Source organism: Mirounga angustirostris, unplaced genomic scaffold (assembly GCF_029215605.1).
Source record: "Mirounga angustirostris isolate CCGP_5_RB_7025 unplaced genomic scaffold, mMirAng1.0.hap1 SCAF_15, whole genome shotgun sequence".
NCBI classification, from domain to species: Eukaryota; Metazoa; Chordata; class Mammalia; order Carnivora; family Phocidae; genus Mirounga; species Mirounga angustirostris.
In genome coordinates, this window is record NW_026991723.1 from 88,297,470 (window position 1) to 88,321,357 (window position 23,888).

Sequence of the window (23,888 nt, forward strand, 5' to 3'; positions counted from 1 at the left end):
CTCGGAGGAGAGGGGAGGCGGGGGACAGGCCTGGAGGTCAGGCTGTCCTGTGCCCCGGGCGGGTTGGGCAGGTTTGGAGGCCGACCACGCAGGGCCGATTTCACAGTCATAAAGGCTGCTTTGAGGAAGCGGCCGGCCCCACAGGGCAGGAATCCCGTGGGGGGTGGGCGCTGTGGGCTGTGCTGGTGGTGGGAGCTGGCCAGGGCCTGTCCCAGGGTCCAGCATGGCACAGGCTGGCCGGGGCTCTGCCTCTGTGTGCAGCAGATGCCACCTCCCCTAGGCTGCCAGGCCTGTTGCCGCCTCCAGCTGGGCCGGGAGTGAAAAGAGGTTTGGTCCCCAACCAAGCAGGTGCCTCTATCTTCTCTTACTAACCAGAGCCCTGTGGTTTTCTGTCGGTCCCTCGCCGGGTCATCAGACCACACCCGCCCCTCCCGGACTCAGTTTCCCCAGGGGGATCTCCTATCCAGAGAGCTGATGGCCACCAGATTTAGCACCCTTAGAACAGGGTGCTGGTCCCGGCAACAGGAAGCGGGGGTCCTCACTTACCTGACTTGTCACCTCTGGGCCCCATTTCCCCAAGTGTGATGTGGTGGGCCCCGGGGTGGAGGTCAGATCCTTCCAGCTCTGACCTGTTTGGATTTGTCTCAAAAGGTGTGGGGCCACTTTGCCTCTTTCCTGTGATTTTTCTTGTTCTTTTCCTCCTCAACACAGCTACTATGACGAGAAGCAACCTAATTGAAACTCTTGGGGAAGGCCTTGTCAGAACAATATAACTAATTAGCTGCTCCCTTTTGTCCTGGCTTACACCTTTGCCTCTTACCTGTATTAACATCTGATTAAATGTCCCTTTGTCTCAGTCTGCCCTTGGGAGACAACACAATGTAAATCATGCAAGGCAGGCCAAGGGGGGACCTCGGGGGACCAAGCCACAGACCAGCACCCTCATTTTACAGAAGGGGAAACCGAGGCCGGGACTGATGCCCAGACCCCCAGAGGCACAGAGTGGAGGCTAAGAGCTAGAACTCTGGGGTGGGGTAGATCCAGTTCCAGCCCATGTTTGATAGTGGGGTCTGGTGCAGGGGATGTGCCCCATAAATGGCAGCGGCCCCAGGGGCAGGCTGAAAGGTCAGAGGCAGGCTGTGCCATCTGGGAGCTCAGTGTGGCTCAGAAGTGTCCTCGGTGGCACCTGCTGGCTGCCCTTCCCGCGCCATCACTAATTGCGGATAGTTATTACCAACCGACCAAGATTGGCACTTGTGGTGAAAATGAATTGCCTTCCAAGGTAAGGACCGGCCTGAGGTCACTCCTTGAAATGCCATCCTGCTGGTTAGGAGGGTCAAGTAAACATGAACTGAAGGGGGTGGTGATAAAGGCCTGAACGAGGTTATGCCAAGAAGGCTTCCTGGAGGATGTGACAGGAGACTAGGCTTCAGCTGGTAGATGTGGAATAAAGAGGGTGGAGCAGGAACAGTCTGGGAGATTAGGAGAGAAGGTAGGGGGCACCCCAAGTGGCCCGTTAGGTCTGATGGGGGCTGGGCCCCTGGAGCCAGAGGGAGGCACATGTAGAGAGTCTGGGCTCTGGTGGCAGATGTGAGCCCCCGTCTTGGCCCCATCACCACTAGAAAAGCAACTTAGCCTCCTAGAGCCTCAGCTTCTTCATCTGTGGAATGGGTTGTTGTGTGGACCAAATACAGAGAGCTCTGGATGATAGACTACTACCTTTTCCCCAGAACTGGGGGGGCATCATCACCCCAGAAGTTCAGAGCCTTGAGATTAGCAGTCAGCTCTGACCCCCTTGGCTTCTAACCCATGGTTCCTGGAGCACGGCCTTCACAGTGCCCAGGTACTCTGTGTGTACCTGCGGGGGCGGTCCCTACATGCGTGGAATTTAGCCAGAGGGTTGTACAGTCTTTGGGGGAGACAATCAGGATTCAGACTCCCAAGAACTTGCTGTGTGACCTTAGCACATTGCTTTCCCTCTCTGTGGCTCCGACTATCAAAGGTGGCGCGAGACTAGGTGATCTTCCCTCTGGAAGTTGTAATTTGCCTGTTTTCTTACTTGGGTCAGAGGGGTGAGAGAGGAAGGTTGCTTCATGATTTTAGGGTGGTGTCCTGTTTTTATGTCTCCGCTCCGAGTAATTCGTCGTGAGGAAGAATGAGCAGGGGCAGTAAATGAGGGTGTTGGGGATGTCCACACACCACGGTTGTTATTGTCTACAGTAATGGGAGAAGCTGTTAATTGTCAATGATATTGAGGGCAGAGCAGGAAGACGCTATTGTCCGTACCTCCGTGTACAAGGGGAAAATGTCATTTGTATTGATTTTACAAAGCTCATAATTGAAATTCGTTAAAGGGCTTGTTTTTTTTGGGGGGGGGAGCAGGGGGGAGTTGGGTAGGGAGTTGGGCAGTGTTAGTGCCCTGAGTCTGGGGTGGTCATGGGGTCAGAGGGGCAGGGGGCTGGGGAAGCTGCAGATGGAGTAGTTTTTGCTGTATTGTGGCTGTTCACATCGTCATTATCACATTATCTTTTTAACTCTGGAGGGGGGCTAATTAAGTGAAGTAAATGAAATCAGTGGGGAGGAGAAGGGGGGCCAGGGCAGGCAGGAGGGAAGCGGGGAAGGAGCCAGCGCCTGTCCTTCTGCTCACCTTCTCCCTCCTTCTCTAGCCAGCTTGGCTCTCTCCTTAGCTCCCAGCCCTGTCCCTGCTGGTCTCACCTCTGCCTGCCGCTGCCTCTTCCCTCGGCGGACTCCCTCCCCCTCCTCCTCATTGCCTGCTTCTCCTCTTCCCTCCCTGTCCCTCTCTCCTCCACCCTTCCCATCTGTCTCCCACTCTCCCGTCCTATCTCACTTCCTCCTGACTCCTCCACTTTCTGGCGAAGAAGAAGCAAGGGCTGCCCGCCCATTTACCCACCTGCCTGCCCACCTGTCCAGGCCTCCCAGAGGCTCTGCTCAGATGGAATGTTCCAGATGGAGAGTAGAGGGAGAGCTATGAAACAAAGATGTCTGTACCCCCAGAGGCCCACCCTGATCCCAGGGCTGGGCCTGCCGGGCACCAGGAACATAGAGGATGGCTAGAGACCCACCATGACTTGCCTCCCCATCACCATGGCAACCGCCTCCATCCTTGGCCCTAGTACCCAAGAGGGGAGCCCTTGAGCTCCAGCCAACCTCCCTTCTCCGGGCCTTTCCAGATATCTCCCTCTGGATACTGCTTTCCCAAAGGACCAGAGCCTCTGGTCCAGCTGCCCTAACGCCCACCCCACCCCGACCCAGACCCCAGCAGATTGGCGGATCCCACTCCGTTCTGCCAAATCATACCATCCGGTTAACCCGGCAGCCTCAGGAACAGAGGAGACGGATTTAAGCTGCAGCAATGTTTTGGTCCCCACCTCTTCCTCCTTGGTCCACTCACTCCCCCACCCCCCAACTCCTTGCCTTTTTCCCCATCCCCCCCTTGGCAGTAATTATGGTGTGATTGAAGCTGCTCTGCAGAGAACCACTGACACCTCTGTCTTTTTCCTGTAAACACGGGGAGATGAAAATAGACACTCGGAGCCGCTGTGCATGTCGCTATGAAGATGTCTGTTGTCTCTTCCACCGCGACAGTGAGACTCACCTGTCATCTCCTCCTCCTTTTTGCGCGGTGGTTTGTATGCCGACTGTCAAAAGCCCCAAATCCATAGTCTTTTAGCATCAGGTTTCTGTCACTGTTTTTTTTTTTTTAAGTCATTTTTTTTTTTCCCAGAAGGAATACACAGAAATCATCTGTACCCCCTACCCTTGCGGGGAGGAGAGGGGGGATCTTTCAAATGCTCACATGCGCACACACACACACACACACACACGATAGCAGCGACCTGAAAACAGATTTTTGATCAGTCACAATTAACTTGAACACCTAAGAAAAGGAGCAGGAACATTAATTGTGCAGTGTGTTCGGGGGCTGTGGCTTTTCTTCTAGCCCTCGGCGCCTCCTGCGGCCGTCTGGGAGGGTTGGTGGCCATGAGGCTGGTTCTGAGTGCTCAGGGGCGGGCAGCTCTGCCCAGTAGACGCTCCCTGCTCCTTTCCTGGGGATCTGCTAGCGTGGGCCAGCAGCGGGTGGCCCTTGGGCAGGTCGTGGCTCTTGCTGGCTGGAAAGTATAGGGTCCTCCTGGCACTCTGCACACAACCATTGTTGTTCCTTCTCTGGGCTGCTGGGAAGTGATGCTGTGGAGCTAGCTCCAATCTTCTAAAGAGCCAAAGCCATCAGCATGCCCACCACATGGGGGGGTGACAGTGTGTCCAGGTATTTACCATCCAGGCAGGTCTCCGTGGAAGTGAGAATGAAGAGCACTTTGCCTAGGGCTCAGAAGGTGACTGAGGTAGGCCAAGGTCACACAGCAAAGCTGAGCTGGGAACTCTGTGAAGGTGTCTGTTCCGTGAGACTTCTGGTCCCCAGCCTCAGCCCTGCAAATACAGCTTGGACTGTGCCCCATGCCTGGCCCAACTGAAGACAGAAAAGCAAGGGGTCAGATTCCCCGGGAGCCGAAAGCAGGAGGGCTCCACTCTCGGAGACTGTCTGTGCCAATATACGGAGAGCCTTGGAAAGCTTCGGGGTTTTTCCGAAATGTAGCAAAACTAATCATTAGAAGGCCTGTCTCCAATTCGCTAAATAGCAAGCTCTTAGTATGTGCCAGGGTGAAAGACCAGTAAGTTTCTGTCCGTGTGTCTTGCTTTAGGTAGCTCTGGGGAATTCCTGCACTCCCGGCGATGAAGTTTCTAGGAGAGTTGAAACTGGCTCTCTAACATGATGGTCACGTCTGCCGTGCTGGAGGCAGACATTTCTAAATGTTCTGCAAACGTCTTTGTAAACAGATGGCTGAACCACTGGGCCTTCCTCCGTGGACTGGGGCCATCAGAAGCCACTTGTTTGTGGCCCCTTACTGCTCCCCCAGGAGGAGCCCTGACTTCTGTGCTGAGTTTTTGCAGGTTTTCCATGACTCCCCGTTTTCATGCTCTTGGCTTTTCTCAGCCATCCATCCATCTCCGCCTCCAACAGCCTTTCTGGTTTGGGGCTCCCAGCCGCTCGGTAGAAACGGATGGTCGAGCCTGTTTGAACTGTTTGCAAGAGAGACAAGGAGGCCGAGCGGGGCCTGAACATCACCCTGGGACTCCAGGGCTCCAGGGCTTGGGGCTGGTGCATGAACTTGGGACATTGGTGTTTTTCCTGCTGGGGAGGCCATTTGCTCCCAGAAGGTCACAACTGGATCAGGACGGCAGAATTGCCCAAGAGCCACACTAGTGAAATGGGACAGGCTCTTTCGTGGCACGTTGTAATTATATCAGCATCTGGTCTCCAGGTGGGGCTTTGACAAGTATGTCCCCCCCCACACCCCCGAGACCAGGATATCAGGGGGCTGCAATAAGAGACTCACCTCCCAGAGAGGCTCTTTTTTGCTTGGGAACACCTCAGAGCCAGGGTGAGAGCCCAGGCTTTTCTTCCTTGGCCACAGCCACGGCTCCCCAGATTTGCATTCCTTTCCATGCCCTGGTAAGCACAGGATCGCTTTGCCAAAGGACCTGAGGAGCAATCTGGAGCAGAGAAGGGAGATCCAGATGCTGCTCCCATTGACCTTGGGCAAGTCACTTCCTTCCCGGGGCTTCAGTCTGCCCATCTGTAAAAGTAATGTTGGGCCACACTGGCATTTTAAGGACTTCTTGGTGGAGCCTGGGGTCTGCAGAGGGGCCTCTGCTCCCCCCAGCGGGGTCTGGGCTCTCTCTTCTATATGCTGGGCTTTTGCCAAAGACTGAATAATGGGTTTGCAGCTCAAAATTAGAAGAACCAGGCACCAATGGTCTGAAAGGGCCTCTCCTGGCAGCTGACATTTTTCCGATTCCCAGAATGAAAGATCGAAGTCTAGAAGGTTCTTTAGAGGGGGACGTTGATGACTAGTGACGGCACCCTCAGCCACGCCTGTGGTGCCTTTGGACTCCAAGTTCGAAAACAGTCTCCTTTTTGATTTTGGGGGGTCGGGGGGAGGCGGGTGGTTAAAAATATTTTTTAAGTTGTGGAGAAACCTACATGACATTTACCGTTTTAACCATTTTGAAGCTGACAGCTGAGGAGCAGTAAAGAACGTTCACACTGTTGTGCAGCCATCATCCCCATCCACCTCCGGAATTCTGTCTTCCCCAACTGAGAGCCCCCCTGTAGCCCGCCCCCCAAACAACAACCTCCCTCTGCCCCCTCTTCCCCGCCCCCCACACCCACCATCCCACATCCGCTCTCTGTTCTCCAGGTACATCCTCGCTGTAGCAGGTGTCGAGAATCCCTCCCTCTTCAAGGCCGAATAATATTATACCGTGTGTATATGCCACATTTTGTTTATCCCTTCAGCCGGCGACGGGCATTGTGGTGGCCTCTGCCTTTCGGCTGTTGTGAATAGTGCTGCCAAGAACACGGGCGCACAGATCCTTTCTGATTTTTAAAGCAGCCAGTGTGGAAGGACGGTGGTAAATGTTCGGGATCCCTTTAAATGTGCCCCCTCAACGCTGTAACGTTACGTGGTGGGAAGAAAGGAAGCTTTCAGAGTCGCGTTGGTGGGAGGGGGTCTGTTCTTGCTGCTTCCCCAGGGCAGGTGTGCCTGTGGTCAGCTCAGCGTGCTCCCTGGACATGCCGCGTGCGCATGGGCAGTCCTGCCTCCTGGGGCCTCCTGTCCTCAAATCCAGTGTGGGACTCCTAATCGGACCTCCCTCCCAGCCAGGACCATGCTCAGCTCAGGGGCAGTCCCCCCGGTGTCACTTTGGAGACCCTCGGCTCCAAGCAGGTTGTTTAGGAGGTGGAGACACGGGGCCTGAGGTCATCGGGAGGGGGCTCGAGCAAGGCCACCTTCCCACGACCTTCTGGTTTTGGGCCCCATCGCCAGCTGACCCACGGGGCAGCAGATAGCACCAGTCAGGGACTCTGCGCCTCGATCCAGGTCCCAGCTCCACACTGGGCACGTTCTGTCTGCTCCCGGGCTCGGTTTCCCCACCTGCACGTGGGGTCGGTGCGGGAGACCGCCAAGCCCAACACCGCCCCAGAGATCAGGCTGTATGTGCAGAGACGTGGCCGGCGAGGGAGCCTCAGGCTGAAGGTGGCATGCGTGTGTGCACACATGTGTGCAAGTGTGTGCACAGCTGTCCCCTCCCCTGGCTTCCCAGTGGAAGGGAGGAAGGGATATTTGGGGCCCTGGGCTCCACCGTAGTTGGTTTAATTACAGGTTTTCAGCCGTGGGCCGGTGGGCACGCGTTGGGAAGGAGGGGGGAGCCGCTCCGAAACCCTGTCATTTTCCAACGTCTGAGGGCCTCTTCAAAGGGGGGCATCCAGACATTTTCTCCACAAGCCGCAGAGTGGACTGTCGTGGCCCCAGCATGAGCATAATGACAGGCGCATTTTGCAACAAGCTGGGAGTGAATGGGTCCGACCGGCTTGTCTCCTGTCAGACGAGTCATTATTATTATTATTTTTTTTTTTTGTCATTTGCTGACAGTTTGGGTTTCATGCGTTTCTCTCTTTTTTCTCGTTTTCCCCCTGCCTGGAAAAATGGCTAGGTATCTACGAGACCCCAGCAGGGACGATCCTTTACCACGCTCATTTAGACATCGAGGCCTTCACCATGGATCGCGAAGTGCGCAAAATCAAACAGGGCCTGGGCCTGAAATTCGCTGAGCTGGTGTACACGGGTGCGTAGACCCCCCTCCCGAAGCAAACAGCGCCCTCCTCCAGTCCTGCCCCACCCACCACCATCCTCAGGAGGGCCTGAAAGAGGCAGGGTGACGGGGGTCGAGCGAGGGCAGGGGACAAAGCGAGGGGGTGGGGGGTGCCGACACCTGCCTTGTTCACGGGGTGTTGAGGGACCCCCCAAGATGGCCAGCTGCCTCCGCACCTGGGATTTGCACAACTTCGGTAGTGTCATCCCTAGGGTGGCCGGCTTCTACCCAGCACGTGCCAGGTGGGGACACGAGCCATCCCGGGGGCTCCTCCCAGCGTCCCAAGGAGAGGTGCAGCCAGCTCCTCTTACAGATGAGGAAACAGAGTCTCAGGGCAGAAGGACCTTGTACAAAGTTACACAACCGGAAGTAGCCTAGCTGGGTTTGACCCCAGGCTGGGCTGTGACCGGGCAGAACCTGGAGCTGCCACAAGCAAGGGAAATTCTGCCCTGACCAAGAACTTGGCCTCAGGCCTGGGCATTGCCTGAGCCAGAGGGAGCCCGTGCACGGGATGACATTAGCACATGGTATGGGGGGCGGGCGGGGGGCCACGTTCCAGGTGAGACTCGGTGCCTTATCTGTCACAGAGCTGGAATCCAGGCCTCCTGACTGCAATCCCATCCCTCACACCGTGTAACAGGGGTCCCCAGATCCAGCCCATGGCCCGATTCTGTTCAGCCCATGAGTGAAGCCTAGTTTTTTACACATTTTTGAAATGGTTGGGGGAAAAAAAAAACTGCTTATTAATACTATTTCACATCCCCTGAGAATTCTAGGAAATTCAAATTCCAGTGCCCATAAATGGCATTCGGGCACGGCCACATGCACTGGCTTACATGTTGTCTGTGGTCACTTCCGAGTGCCAGGGCAGGGTTGAGTCATCTGTGAGAGAGAGCACATGACCTGCAGAGCCTAAAATATTTACTAACTGGCCCTTTCCTGAAAATGTTTGCTGACCCTGCTCTATAACGTGAGAAGGTACATCAAACGGTCCCTCTGAGCTGTGGTCGGGGACAGGCTGCCGCCCTAGGCGGGGTTGACAACTGCGGGGGCCTGGACATCAGGGGGACCCGGCAAAGTGCATATTAATAATCCGTACCTGGGATAAGCCTCCACTGCCCTTGCCTCATCCCCTCCTCCTCCCCTCAGAGGTTTTATTCCCTTTGAAAGCTCCAAATCACTGTAACTCAACTCGGGATTTCAAGGGGACTCGGTGGTTATTGGCTGTGTGATTTCTCCCTCCCATTGTATCTGGCAGCTTTGAAGCTGGGATCCCCCCCTCCCCCCCCCCCAGGTACAGACAGGTGTTTAAATACCATTGTCTCCTGCAGGCTCTCTTGCTCAGCGGGGTTTCAGCAGAAAGGTGGATTCTGGTTACAGAGTAGGAGAGTCATTAAGCCTGGCAGGCCCATAGGGGAGAGCACCTGGCCCGGGCTGCTAGCTCAGAGGCTCCTCTAGGGAGGCCGAGTTGGGGCAGGCCGCCAGCTGCCCTCCCCTCCCACGATAGAGGGGCCTCCACCTCTCTTGCTGCAGGAGCCTGAGCTGGGCAGTCGAGGGTATTACCTAATCTTAGCTGCACCAAGGTGAAGAAACTGAGCCCCAGGCAGGCCAGGACACAGAACAAGCTTTCACGGCTGATGAGTGGGGTCTTTGAGCCCAGGACAGGCCGGCTTCAGAGGCCAAGTGCTCGGCCACTCCAGCGGATCCAGGGTGGGCGGGAAGGTGGGCTGGGGCCCTTAGGAAAGGGAGATCAAGGGGTCCCTCGGTGTCTGGGGCACAGCTTGGCCCGCAGGCTCAGGGCCTCTACACCTGACTGCTGGGGTGGAATCCTTATTCTCTTAACTCACCGAGCCCTCCAAATCCCCAAATGAAGTACAGTGATTAGGAGGTTTCAAAGGATTATTGACACTCGCCTTCCCAGGTGCCCCTGATGTCATCAGGCCCCTGTAGATGTCACCTTGGCCTCGGGCAGCAACTCGGCGGGGCTCTTTGATGTGATTTCTCATGTTAGGGAGACATGAACATTACAGAGCGGTTTAAGCAAGTTACTGAACCTCCCTGTGCCTCGGTTTCCTCATCTGAAGGGTGGGGATCATAAATGTACGTGTCACATAATGACGACTAATTACATAAACACTTGTAAAGCATCTAGAGCACAGAAGAATGCAATTTCAGCGTGGATCGATAAACTACAAATGCCTGGCGTGGTTTCCGAAGATAGAGTCAGGGACCTGGGGCCTTGCCTCCGGCTGGGTTTATGACCTTGAGTAGGTCTGTTTACCCTGAGCCTCAGTTTCCCCTCCTGTAAAATAAAGGGCACCAGGCCAGGTCTCTTCCTGCCACACTGCTGTGATACAGGGCTTCCTCAGAAACACAGATAGGGAGACTGAGGCACAAGGAAGCCCTTCTACCTCAGCCCCACTGCTAGATGCCCTGTCCATCATCCTCTCCTCACCCCATCCCCAAGTTTCCCTGTGGGACCCAGCCCACAAGGGCATCCTGACAGGACCCCAGCTTCGGGACCCCTCCCTCTCCTTTAGGGCACAGAGCTCACCTCCTCTCCCTCGCCTGTTTCTTCAGCAGGAGAACGGGTAAGATGCCCAGCTCATACAGGGGGCTGTCGTCCCGATTAGCATAGTGCGTGGCCCAGCCCCAGACCTGAGATACCCATGCAGCACGCCAGGCTCACTGTCCCTCGCCCCAGGCTGGGTCTGCTGGGAAAAGAAATCTGAGTGCAAGATCCCCATGCGGGGGAGGTAGGAGATCCTGAGATAAAGCGCAGGCCAGGTGCTCCCACGTGGGTTTCTGCCCCCGCCCCAATCTCTGGCTCCATCTCCTCCCTGTCTTCCAGCCTGAGAGCTTAATGGTCTAATTATCCTGACTTAGCAAGAGGGCCAAGCCACTGAGGCATGGCCGGTGGGGGGTGGGGAGGGGGGCATCAGTGTCCCCTCCCGTGGGGGTCAGGAACACTTTTCAGGATCTCACTGTGGCTGGGGATACCTCTCTGGGTGCCTGTCTCCCTGTGTACAGGGAGGGCTGGTGGAGGCCATATTCAGATCTCGAATTTAAAATGCTTAGTGCTCGGCCTGCATCCCATCAGGGAATCCATACACCCCCCTGGAGAGTGATAATATCTCATTGTGCAAGTGAGGAACTCAGGTACAAAGCGGGTATGTTGCCTGTCAGTGTGGAGCAGGATGCAAACCCAAATGACAGGTGGCCGGAGGGTGGCCCAGTCTCTTCTCTCCCTGCCCAGCCCTCCCTGACCTCTGCAAGCCACTGGACCCTATCCCAGAGAAGGCCTGCTCCCCTTTCCCACGGAGAGCCTCAGCAGGTGCCCCTGGAGGCCCAGCCTCCAACAAAAGCCACAGACCCGGGGCTGACCTGGCCCTTTATCAGGGCAGGAGATCGCGCACCATCTGGCCCCACAGCTGCCCAGGTGGGCTCACCTTCCCGGCTCCGTTTCAGGGAAACCCTACCCCTTGAGCTGTCCCTCCCCCAACCCTGGCCACAGCCCGCCTGCCCTCCACAGAGACTAGAGAGGAGATGGCTGTCTGCACATCTGAGCCTGTTGGTGCCGAGGTACTAGCCCCGGGGCAGCCTGGGAACTGAGCACACAGCCTTCCCTGGCCTGAGGCCTTTGGGGGACAGAGTGGGGTTGAAGAGGGGTGGGTAGCACATTTCCCAGGCACCTCGTATACTGATGGATGTTCCATCCACAGACAGGAAAACTCCCAGATTATCATATGAGGCAGAGCTGTCCTACCGTAGGTCCGGCCCCAGGCCCCTCACTGCAGCCTGTGTGTGATCTTGGAGAAACCTCAACTTCCCCGAGCCTTACTTGCTCACTCAGAAAAGAGAGAGGTGAAGAGAGTTTCTCACAGGCTGTTTCTGACGATTCAAAGAGCTTAGCCTGTGCTTCATACATACAAATATTTGCATAGGAAAATATTAGCAGCATGTAGACAGTTTACTGATGTCTGAGATGAGGGGGGGACGGGGGCCTCTTCCTGGCTCCTGGCCGGGACGCCAGCCTGTGGACACCCGGGGCCTCCATACGCAATAAGCCCACTGGTCCTGGGAGGGGGTACTGTGTCATTCCCACTCAGTAGATGGGGAATCAGAGGCACAGAGTGGTGAAGGCCACAAGCACATGGTCTTTCTGACTCCGAGCCACTACCCAGCTGCCCCTGCTGGGTGCTCCTGTCGCTCAGCCCAGGCTCACACTTGTCTGAGTCTTACCTGAGGTCTCCTGCCCCACAGCTGTCTGCCATCCTCAGGAGACTGAGCTCCCTGTGGGCAAGGGACAGCGTCCCTTCCCGGCAGTGTTCCCAGGGCCTGGCCCATTGCACTGAATATCTGGCATGAGGCAGAGGGTTAGCTCCCCTCCTCTTGATCCTTGGGAGGTGACTGTTTGCTAGGGCAGGGAGGGCCCCTCCCTACCCACAAGAGACCTGCAAGATCACAGCACAGGGACGCGGGCTCCTTGAGGCAGCTGATGCAAGACCCTCCCCCAAGGTCTGCCATGATGGACTGCGGCTCGGGGTTCCCTCCCTATACTCCCAATCCTAGGCCCCAGCACAGTGGGCCTCCCTAGCGCCCTCACTGTTTCCTCCCTACAGGTTTCTGGCACAGCCCAGAGTGTGAATTTGTCCGCCACTGCATCGCCAAGTCCCAGGAGCGCGTGGAAGGGAAAGTACAGGTGTCTGTCTTCAAGGGCCAGGTGTACATCCTCGGCCGGGAGTCCCCGCTGTCCCTCTACAACGAGGAGCTGGTGAGGTAGGTGCCCCCACACTGGCCCCTCGGCCGGGGAGCAGACCCTCATGGCCACTGTCCCTTCTGACCAGCTTTCTCAACAAAGATGCGCCTAAGCATGTATGGGGCAGGGGGGAGGAGATAGTCGTGAAGAGAACCGACGCTACCTCTACCCCTGTGGACCTTCCAAAGGCACCAATCAAATGATCACCTGAACGTAGACTTAGGCAAGTGTCGGGCTGTGAGGAGGTGCAGGATAGTCTGGCTGGGTATAGTAATGGGTATGGAGAAACTTCCCTGAGGAAGTCACCTTTGAGCTGGCCTCCAAAGGACAGGAGCTAACCAGGTGGAGAGGGAGCAGCGAAGTTTCCAGGGACACAGTCACGGGCAGAGGTTCTGGGCCTTGGAAGAGTCCAGAACATTCCAGGCACTACAAGAACACCGGGAGCCAGGGGCCAGAGCGTGAGGGTCCCAGAGCCAGATCTTAAAGGGAAGGAGCCATCAGACCTTTTTCTTTCGAGGGTCCTTCTGGCTGCTCTGGAGAATAGATTTGGGTGAGGTGGGATTGAGAGGAACAGAAGGATTTGACAAATGGTTAAGACGTTAAGAATGGAAAGGGCTTGGATGTGGAGGGAGATGAAGAGGTATAGAATTGCCTGGCATGAGCAGCTGGGCACACGTGGGTGGCGATTCTTGAATTGAGGGGATTCTTGAAGGAAGATCCTACATCTGGGCTCAGACACTTTGAGGGTGAGCCATCTTGGAGACAGACCAGGAGAGTATCCGTTCAGCCCTTGGACACAAGAGACTAGAATTGAGGAGGAAGTGGGTGGAAGACAAGGCGGAGTGGCAGACATCTCGAGGTTTTCCGAGGCCAGGAGGAAACTGGCCGGGGAGGGGAGGGTCAGAGTGAGCCGGGGCGGGAGACAGGGAGGGGTGTTGAGGCCACGCCGAGGGTGCTGCCACGGCCCCGGGACAGGCCGCCGCTCCCTGGCGGGTGGGTCAGAGGCAGCCTTGACTCTTGAGCTGCACCTAAACTTGTGCATGAGACTGTGGCCTCCATGGAGGATCAAGGCATCCCCTTTGGAGGTCACTTGGCCACACAAGAGGTGGGGACCGACAGCCCCACCTGACTCAAGTCCCAGGCCCAGCTTAGCCCCGGCGGAGGCCTGTTGGGAATTAGCGTGCGAGTTTTGTTTGGCGGTCAATATTATTTCCCTCTTTCCCGTCTCCTCGCCGCGTTGAGCTTCTCCCCCCTTCCATCTTTCTAAACACTTTATAAGCCATAAATATAACCGAATCAGTTTAGATCAGTCGGGGTAAATGTCAAATTATCTTCTCTCTTTCTCTCTCTGGCTCTTTCTTCCCTCCCCCTCCGAATCAGCAGCCTCTAATAATCTGCCCAACCCTTCATTAAACCTTACAGCCTCACTCAGGGAGATTAAATGAAGAAAGTAAAAAGGGGAAGGAAAAAAAGAGAGAAAAGCAGGCGCATTTATTCTCACTGTGTCTCCGACCATTTCCCCTTTCTTTTTGATTTCTACATTGCTGACTTGAAAGCCCTTGAGTGACAGCCTCACAGGGACCAGCGAGGAAGCCGTGAGTGGTAGCAGAACTGGAAATGCCGTGGCACAGTAGGTAGAAAGTAACGTAATTATAGAGCAGGTCAGAGCCACTCGAATGAACAAAAATAAAAGCACAGAGGTTTTCTGTAGACCGTCAGGGGAGGTACAAAAAAAAAAAATCATTGTAAACTCTTTTTCCACCACCCCCCCCACCACCACCCCAAACCACAATTTTAAAAAGAGGTTTTTCAGCTCCCGAGAAACACCTCTGGGAACTCTTCTGCAGCCTCGAGCGCGGGACAAGTGTGTCCCCGGACGTGGGCCTCTCTTTACCGGGGCTGCTGCGGCGTCCTGGGAGGGGAGCAGGAAAGTTTGTTTTGACACGTGCGAAGTGGTGATGAAAAGGCAGATGCACGTGGAGGGGAGCTGGAAGGGGCCCTGAGCCCTGGCTTCTCCCTGAGTGGAGCACAGGGGTCCTTCCAAAGGGGACGGGTGTTCAGACAGTGGCAGCGTGTTCCAGGATTTGATTTGTGTGGGGCGGGGTAAGCTTTCTCATCCAGAACAAGGTCTGTAAAAGGGAGCTGCAGAGCCTGATGCTTTAGTTTGGTCCAGCTTTTTCTCTGCCCAGTGAGGGGTGCCAAGAGGCAGCCTTTCCGAGGTCCGACATCTTCCCCCTTACAGGGGACTTGCTGGTCTGCTCCTGGTGGCTTGCGCCACCTGAGACCTAGAGGGGCCAGCGGAGGTGGGGAGGAGGAAAGAAGGGGTGGGAGTGTGGGAGTTCATGTGCAGCTTCCTGGGCCCATGAAGGTCAGGGCTGGGGCATGGTGGGGGTAGGGCAACAGAGCCCACGGTCCTGAACAAGTTGCAGGACAGCTGAGCACAGACACCCTACTTGTTGTTGTCAAAAGTCCACAGTCCACAAAGAGCCAGCCAGAGGCACAGCCTTAGGGTCTCAGGGGGGGAAGAAAAATAGCAGATTCCCCTCTGCCCTCCTCCTCCCCAATCTCACCTCTCCGGAGAAGGCTCCTGAGGGGACAGGCCGCCTCCTTGTCATCGAGAACCTTGAGACTGCTTTGTCCTGAGGCTGGAGTTCTGGAGACAGGAGGACAAGGGGCTGATTCAGAGTAGGACACATGAGAAACAGAGAAGGGACCCCCTCCCCGCCAGAGGCTTGGAGGGTGGCCGTGCAGAGCCAGATCTGAGACCACAATGCCCTGAACTTGTCCTCAAAGAGCTTATCCCAGCCATGATTAAGGCAGATGGGTGATTGATTGCTGACGTCTGCTGCCCCACCCATGTACCCTGGGCCCTGTTCCCTTCTTGCTCCTATTTCCCCAGCACCTGCAGACCATAGGTGCCTAATAAATGCCTGAATAAATGAATGAGTGAATGAATGACACGAGTCATGGTGTGGCAGCCGCATCAGTTCCCGTGGAGTCAGTGATAACACTGAGAGGCCCATTTGACAAGTGAAAGCCTGAAGCTCACCGAGCGGAAACGGGTACCCTAAGCTCTGCGGCGGGGCGGGGTGGCAGAGCTCGGCTGTAGCCCCGGCTGGGAGGACTGTGGTTGGGAAGGGTTCCTCGAAGAATAGCCAAGTGAAAACAGCCCAGAAGATGAAGGCTGTCGAATCTGGAAGATGACAACTGTGGATGGGGGAAACGTTTATAACAGTGGCGGCTGAGCAGGCCCTTCTCGGGGCCAGCCGGCGTGGGGCAGGTGCCAGGTTTGTGGATGGATCTCAGTGCCGGGGGCGCTGAGAGCTTCGGGGGCGCTGTCACGGGTCCAAGGCTGTCCCGGGTGCACCCCATGGCCTCCCGGGCCTTCGGGCCACTGGATGCCATCAGCTGTTGCTGGAGATTTCTCTCAGAGCCCCCCCCACCCCCACCCCCCCAGCCCTGAGGGCAGAGCTGGCTCACGGATGTGTCCTCGGCTTACAAACGCAGTTCTCTGGTTCATCGGAGGACTTCGCCGGCTGGCGCTGGCCGAGCCAGGACCCTACCTGTCCCATTCCCATAGCAGGGCTGAGACTCCTGCTATCTGGCCCTGGACACGGTGCCTGGCCCATAGTAGGGCTCCTGAATTGGACAGAAACACAATAAGAAGCCAAAGTGTGGGCCAACCCGGCTACCTGCAAGCCTGAGCTGTCGTCCCTAGCCCCAGAGAGCCCCGACGTCGGAAGTGAGGCCTGGAGGCGTGCTGACAGTCTTTCACTCTCTTTGCAGCATGAACGTGCAGGGTGATTATGAGCCAGTCGATGCCACTGGGTTCATCAATATCAACTCCCTCAGGTGAGCAGCTCTGGGCCCTGATGGGTCTTCGGACCCCCCAGGTGTGGGCAGCAGGCTCTGATGGGACCTCAGCTGCTCCGACCGCTGGCCTGTCCTAGAGAAGCCCCATCTTCCCGTCCCTCTGCCCACAACATCTTCAGTGCCTGCTTTGGGCCCAGCCTGCTCCTATTCTCAAAGGGGCAGAAGGCATAGCCGGAAGCCACACAGGGCCCTGGGTGCTTGGGTCCCCTGTTTCTGGGTCCTACCCTTTGCCTCACTCACTCCCACCCTCTCCAGCTGCAAGAAGGACTCCACTAGGAGTCCCTTGCCTGGGCAGGTTAGAAAGGCAAATGGCCCAGAGGTAGAAAGGAACCTCAGAAAGTCACCAGGCCAAAAAGCACCTGCTGCCTACCTGTCACCATACCTGAGCTGCAGGTCTGGCTGGAAACCATCCTAGCCACGTGGATGCCCATGGCCTAGTGGGATAGCATGCATCAACTGAAGCCACTCAGACTTGGGTTCAGATCCTGGCTCTGCAGGATGGTCCTCCGATCCCTTCTGGATCCCTGGGAACACAAATGGGGATATTGACCATAGCCACCTCACAGGTGTGGCATAAGTTTGCATGAGTCCCAGGAAATCAAGCACTCAGCCCAGACCCTGGCCTGCAGGAAGAGCTCACAGGCTCAGCCCGGGTGTAGCCCAGGGAGGGGAGGGGCACGCACAAAGGCAAGCAGGGTCATTTATTACCAGCAGCTACCATACGCTCTTCCAGGCACTCTTCTGGGTCGTCCCCATTGCATTCTTAACACAAATTTGCAACTCCAGGAACAGGCCCAGAGTGGTTAAGTAAGCCATCCACAGTCACACAGCTAGGAAGCTGTGGACCTAAGTCCAGAAGGTGTGTCTGTCCAACTCCCAGTTCTGCGTCACCAGCTTCCTTCTCTCCCGGCTTGGCATTGGGAAGGAGGCACGAATCTCTCTTGTCTCCCTGACACATGTCCTGGGCACAGAGCCACCATTTTCTCCCAACGCCAGGCTCTTGTCCCTGGAGCCGAGAGACTGGGAGAGACGCTGAATCCGGCTGACCTTCCTGGGGTGCTCTCCACTCCAACAATCATGTCCACATCCCCCCCTCCCGCCTCCTTCGCCCTCTGTATTTTATGACTATAAACCCTTTTAAATGGCTCCAATCACATCGGGTTTTCATAATGGCCTCTTCATTTCTCCCATTGCCAGTTAAATGCTTTGTCTTCAACAATGCCAAGCAATGTTTTCCCCCAAAGATAAATTAATTACATTATCCTGATTGGAGGGCAGGAGGGGCCAGGGCAGGACCGGGAACAGAGGGGGAGAAAAAAGACAACTTCACACACATCTTAACTAACAGCTGCCCCCGCCACCCGGGTTCTGCCTGAATTAATTGAATGGAGTGCATGTTGTTATTGTTAATTCACATTTTTCTTTGTTTTCAATCTGGTTTACAGGCTGAAGGAATATCATCGCCTCCAGAGCAAGGTCACTGCCAAATAGACAGGCTGACAATGAGGAGCTGGGCCTCCTCATTTGCCCATCTCCCAAGTACAGGCGCTAATTGTTGTGATAATTTGTAATTGTGACTTGTTCTCCCAGGCTGGCAGCCTGGTGGGGGTACCAGGCCCCAGCTTTGTTCCCTGCTCCCCTGTAGCCTGCCGGAGTGGTCATTGGAGGGAAGGGTGGAGGCAGCTGCAGTGGGGAGATGTAAAATGACAATTAAAAAAAGATACATGAGTCTTCTGTTTCTTTATTTCTGCAGAGAGGGTGTTGGGGGGGCGCGTGCACGCACGCGCGTGTGTGTGTGTGTGTGTGTGTGTGTGTGTGTGAGTCATGCTCTTCTTAGTCCAACCTTGGTGTTTTCTGACTTAAGCGCTGCCAAAGCCACCTTTTGCCCAGGAACCTGTTTCTCTGGAAGGATCGGAGGCTCTCTCCCCCAGCGAAAACCGGGGAATCCAGATATGCCCCCCTGGGTCGGCCTGGCTTTTTGTCACCGACTGTGGCCCCGTGCCGTGTCACAGGGGAACCAAGGAGAGTTTGGGTGACATGCAGGAGCGCTGTCCTACCATTGCCCACAGAGAACTGGGAATGGCGGCCATGACCGACCACACGAGGCTCCCCCACCACAGCACAGTAGCCTTAAGTACCCTAAATTGTGGAGGAGGAGGAGCCCCCAGTAAGAAGAAAAGCCTGGCAGAGAACAGAAAAGGACAGGCACAAAACTTCAGCGGACACTCTTGGGGGAGGCCACTTGGCCTACAAGGTTCCCGCTACTGCTCCTCCACCAACCCAAAGCGGCCATGTCTGCACCGTGACTCCGCCCCCTCAGTCGGAGTTCATTGGGTCATGACTGGACACCTGACCTAAGCTGGACCAATCAGAATCTCACTCCCAGGAACTGGGCGGGTACAAATAGCCAGAAGCGAGGACAGGTACACTTGGGCCAGGTAGGATGCCCCGTCGCGCGGAAAGCAGAGAGAGAAGAAAGAGGCAGGAGGAAGGGGGAAAGAGTGGGTTTTAGGTCTAGAATCCCAGTGCCCATCCTGGTAGGAACCGTGGTGCTGATGGCGTGTTTTGTGGGTTTTTTTGTTTTTGTTGTTGTTGTTGTTGTTGTTGTTTTTAAGATTTTACTTATTTATTTGAGACAGAGAGAATGAGAGACACGGAGCATGAGAGGGAGGAGGGTCAGAGGGAGAAGCAGACCCCCCGCCGAGCAGGGAGCCCGATGCGGGACTCGATCCAGGGACTCCAGGATCATGACCTGAGCCGAAGGCAGTCGCTTAACCAACTGAGCCACCCAGGCGCCCTTGTTTTGTTTTTTTTAAGGAGACTCCATGCCCATTGCAGAGCCCAATGCAGGGCCTGAACTCAGGTTCCAAGATCAAGACCTGAACTGAGATCAAGAGTCAGACAACCAACTGAGCCAATCAGGCACCCGGGTGCTGGTAGCATTAACAGCGGCATTTCTCAATCCGGATTCTGTAAGACACCTGGGGTTCTCCTAACCAGTTGTCATTTAGGGCTTAAGCCTGATGAGGGAGTTCCTGATACTTGCAACCAGAAGCATCTTTCCTGGGAAAACTTGAATGCTGGTTACTCTGTGCCCTGCCCTGGTTCTGAACACTCCACTGCCTTTGTCAATGAGGGTTTCTTTCCAAACAAGTTTTGTCTTGAAACGTATTTTTCTCTGATGATAGAAGTTATAAATGAATTATTCAATATTAATTTTGCCAAACACTTTGCTGTACACTTTATTCACATTATCTCACTTGATCTCCAAAACAACACTGTGAGGTAAACACTTCCATTTCCATTTTGCAGAGGAGACAACAGATGCAGAGAAATTGATTTGCCAAAGGTCACTCAGCTAGCAAGAAGACAGCCAAGAACCAAATCCTGGCCTGGCTGACCCCCAAAGCGTTGTTTATGTCCTTAATCATCATGATAGGCTGCATCCTACTAAAAAAATAAATAAAATTTTATGGCGAGAATGATCAGCCATCAGCTTAGCATCCCAGTTACAAACATTGCTTATACTTGGTGTATTTCTTTCTGGTCATATTTTTCTATGCTTATGAATATTTTTGCAAAGTTCTTTGGGTTAAAGTATTTTAAAAGCAGATGTTGCACTGTGCTTTAAAATGTTAACACTAGATCATGAATGGTTCCCTACATCATTAAATCTCTTCTCGAACACAACAGCTACATAATATTCTGCTATAGTGGGGGGGGGGGGGAAACGAAGTTACTCAACTTTTTCCCATTCGTAGATTTAGTTTTTCCACATCTAAATTGTTTTCCTGCCCTTTGTTGAATTTGAGTATTTTGGGTGGTTGGTTTATTAGCTATACTTTTATTGCCTTTTTGGTGGATTCTCTAGGGTTTACCTTTGGCTTACCCCAGTCTACCTTCAACTAATACCACACCACCTCATGTGTATACGAGAATCTTACAACAACCTTAGAACATTTCCCTTTGTGCTCTTGTTGTCGTAGGTATTACTTTTTTCAAAACCCCACAGCACGTTGCTATTACTTTTGCTTTGGATTGCCAAATATTTTTAAACGATTAAAAATAAGAAAAGAATGTTTTGTATTTATCCTCATATAGGATTGGCAATGTTTCTTTCTTCAATGTTTGATAGAATTGACCAGTGAAGCCATCTGGGCCTGGAATTTTCTTGGTGGAAAGCTTTTAAAGGGGCACTTGGGTGGCTCGGTCTGTTAAGTGTCTGCCTTGGGCTCAGGTCATGATCCCAGGGTCCTGGGATCGAGCAGGGCGTCTGGCTCCCTGCTCAGCGAGGAGTCTCCTTCTCCCTGTCCCTCTGCCTGCCCCTCCCCCTGCTTGTGCTGTCTCTCTCTCAAATAAATAAATAAAATCTTTAAAAAAATAAAGTATAAATTCAGTTTCTTTGATTCACATAGGGTCATTCATGTTGTCCATTTCCTCTTGGGTCACTTTGGGTAGTTTGTGTCTTTGGAGGAATTTACCCATTTCATTTAGGCTGCCAATTTGATGGGCATAAAGCCCTTCATGATATTTCCTTATGATCTTTTTTCTTTTTTTTCCTCCAAAATGTGTTTATTGGGATAGTTTCCCACTTATCTTGATTCAGGGTGCTTTTAGCGCTGCCTCTGTCTGAAAGAGAATCCTTCTGGAAGCCTTCCTTTTCCTCCTGTAGGCTGGCAAAGGACAGTGGAGCATCCTGGGCACTTCACGTCCATGAGTAGGAGTTGGGGCTCTTTACCAGGTGCTCCATCTTGTGTTTCCTCTATCCTCTGCCCGGGACGGGTGGAGGAGGTCCTTCGAGAGGGGCATGTTCTCATGGGGAGGTCATCACCACTGGAAAGGCTCCTAATTATCTTTTTAATGTATTCGGATTGATAGTGATGTTCCTCTTTCAGTAATTACCTTGGTAATTTGTGTCCTTGTGTTTTCTTGATCAATGTAACTGAAAACATATCATTGTTTGTCCCTTGCTTTGTAATGTCTCTTTTTTCTGCCTGCTTTTAAGACTTTCTCTTTATTGCTGATTTTCAGCAACTTGATTATGTGTTGTTATGGTTTTCTTATGTTTATTCTATTGGGGCTCATTGAACTCGAACCTGTGGATTTTTATCAAATTTGGAACATTTGGGGCAGTTTTTCCTCTCAGTTTACGTACATCACATCGTTTCTCATCCTTGCTGTCTCCACCATGGTTCCCATCTCAGCATAAAATCCAAAGTCCTTCCTACAGCCAGCACCAACTACCAGACACAGAAGTGTGACTGCATGGGTCAAGCCGTAAGATGACAGCAGCTGTCTGAATGATCCCACACAAGACCAGCCGAAGAATCATCCAGAACCACAACCTCTAGGCTCATTACAACGAGTAAAGTTTGGTTCTATTGCATTCAGTTCTATTGCACCGGATTATTTATTATGCAGAAACAGATCATTGATACATTTACTATGGCCTGTGATTCCCTTCATGATCTGGCTCCTTCCTAGCTCCCTTCCTCACCTCCCTTCACTCTCCCTCCCATTCTGTCCAGCGCACTCTCTTACTTGCTGTTCCCCAAACAGACCAGCTCTGCCTGGAGCCTCCTCCCTGAGACAACCACAAGGCTCGCTTAGTTATAGAGCCCCGACCTGGCACTTGCTATACGCTTTACCCTGCCTTTCTCTGCTCCATATCATGTATCACCACCTGACCTGTTATGCATCGATTTGCTTTGTGTGCCTAATAATTTTTTATTAGATGCTGGGCATTGTTGTGTGTCTCTCCCACCAGGACGGGGAGCTCCACATGGGCAGAGATCAGGTCTGTCTTATTCAGAGCTGTGTCCCAGCTGCTGAAACCATGCCTGGTCCATAACAGTGCTCAGTAAATATTTGTTGAATGAGTGAATATCTACCCAGTCTTCATTAGCTCAGAAGCCACATCCAAGGAACTTCAGAAACACAGATTCCCCTCCCCCCAGTTCAGGGCCCAACCCTGCTCTAAAAGTACAGGGAATGGTGCTTACACATTCCAGATCCATTCCAATCCAGTCCTCATCCCACAGCCCAGGTCCTGCTTTCACTCACCTCCTGTCACTCCTGTTACTTCATTCCAGCTACTACCTGCAACCTTGTCATGACACTGCCCCTGCTCTCACGACCATGGACCCAAACTCCACTGAGGAGTGGGAGGATACCACCACCTCAGGGATCTAGTGTAGGGTGGCTTGGACACTGAGATGTTAGACTCTTAGCATTTCCCATAACACAGCTCTGCCACATCTGGGCATGCAGGTGTGGCCAAGTGGTCTGTTTGCTGACGGTTTCAACCAACAGCCCCCAGTTCTCACAAGAACCACCTTGTCCTCCAGATACAGACCTTGTTGCAGGGGTTAGCTCATTGGGACTGAGTCTGCTTCTCTCAGGGTAGATGTCATCCTTGGGAGACCCAAGATTCCCTCACCCCCTGGCTATAGGCTCCATGAAATTGCCCCCAGACCACCACAGCAGTCCAGGTATGTCTGAATCAGGTCATTGCCAACATTGGCAATCTTTCCCTAGGCATATTCTTAGCTCTCAAGTCAGGAAATTCAAGGGGCATCTGGGTGGCTCAGTCGGTTAAGCGTCCAACTCTTGGTTTCAGCTCAGGTCATGATCTCAGGGTTGTGGGATTGAGCCCTGCGTCGGGCTCCTCACTCAGTGGGGAGTCTGCTTCTCCCTCTCCCTCTGCCTCTCCCCTTGCTTATCTCTCTCTCTCTCTCTCTCTCTCAAATGAATAAATAAAATCTTAAAAAAAAAAAACAAATAATGTTTTTAACGCACGGAGGAAAGATGGCCAGTGTTAAAGAAAGGATGGGGAAGAGCATGGTCCAGGAAGGCGCTGGCTGGAAACAGCCTCTGGCGGGCAAGGACGGCATCGAGCCAGAGTGGAGCAAAGGACTCTCATGAGGCAGCTGTGGATGAGGCAGGTGGGATGGGGCCATGGGGGAAGTTCAGGTGCCAGACATGGGCTACCCATACTAAATCCTGGCTACTCCTCTGGCTCCTCAAGAACTTGGGTAAGTACTTCACCCTCCTGAGCTTTGGTTTCTCCATCTGTAGGATGGGATCATAATGGGTCCTTTCTCCCGGGGATATTAGAGGACCCCCGGGGGCACACAGTGGGCTGTTGGGACAGAGCTTCGTCTCCATCCCTGATCCACACAAGAGGTGGGGCAGCATCGTGGAAGCTGGTCACTGCAAATAAAAACTGCCCTTTATGTGCACCCTGGGTGGGCAGTTCAAAAGGCCCTTTCTCCTCCTTCTTTACACCATGGGAGCTTCACAATCATGGTGAGAAAAGGAGGGGGAAGGAGAACTCAGACGTGAGTTTGAATCTTGCCTCTGCCACTTCCTAACCAGTGACCTGGGGTGACCTCCTTAGTATTTCTCATTGGCTTCAGTGGCCTCAGCTACAAACCAAGATAATCACAGTGCCCGCCCCGCAGGGGCACTTCATGATGCAGCAACCGTGGGTGTCCGGGCTCCTGGTTTCCAACCCTGGTTGTCA

The 23,888-nt window shown here is 54.0% G+C and overlaps 1 protein-coding gene across 2 annotated transcripts in view; it reads left to right on the forward strand.

Moving 5' to 3' along the window:
• The window catches only part of ASS1 (argininosuccinate synthase 1), a 51,269-nt gene extending 33,161 nt beyond the window's left edge, over positions 1-18,108 (forward strand). For both annotated transcript variants that reach the window (XM_064580121.1, XM_045883346.3), the window contains 4 exons: positions 7,573-7,704; positions 12,354-12,510; positions 16,277-16,342; positions 17,809-18,108. In XM_064580121.1, coding sequence (XP_064436191.1) covers positions 7,573-7,704; positions 12,354-12,510; positions 16,277-16,342; positions 17,809-17,854 — 401 coding nt within the window. In that variant the 3' untranslated portion in view covers positions 17,855-18,108. The remainder of the gene's footprint in view (positions 1-7,572; positions 7,705-12,353; positions 12,511-16,276; positions 16,343-17,808) is intronic.
• The last annotated feature ends 5,780 nt before the right edge of the window (positions 18,109-23,888 follow it).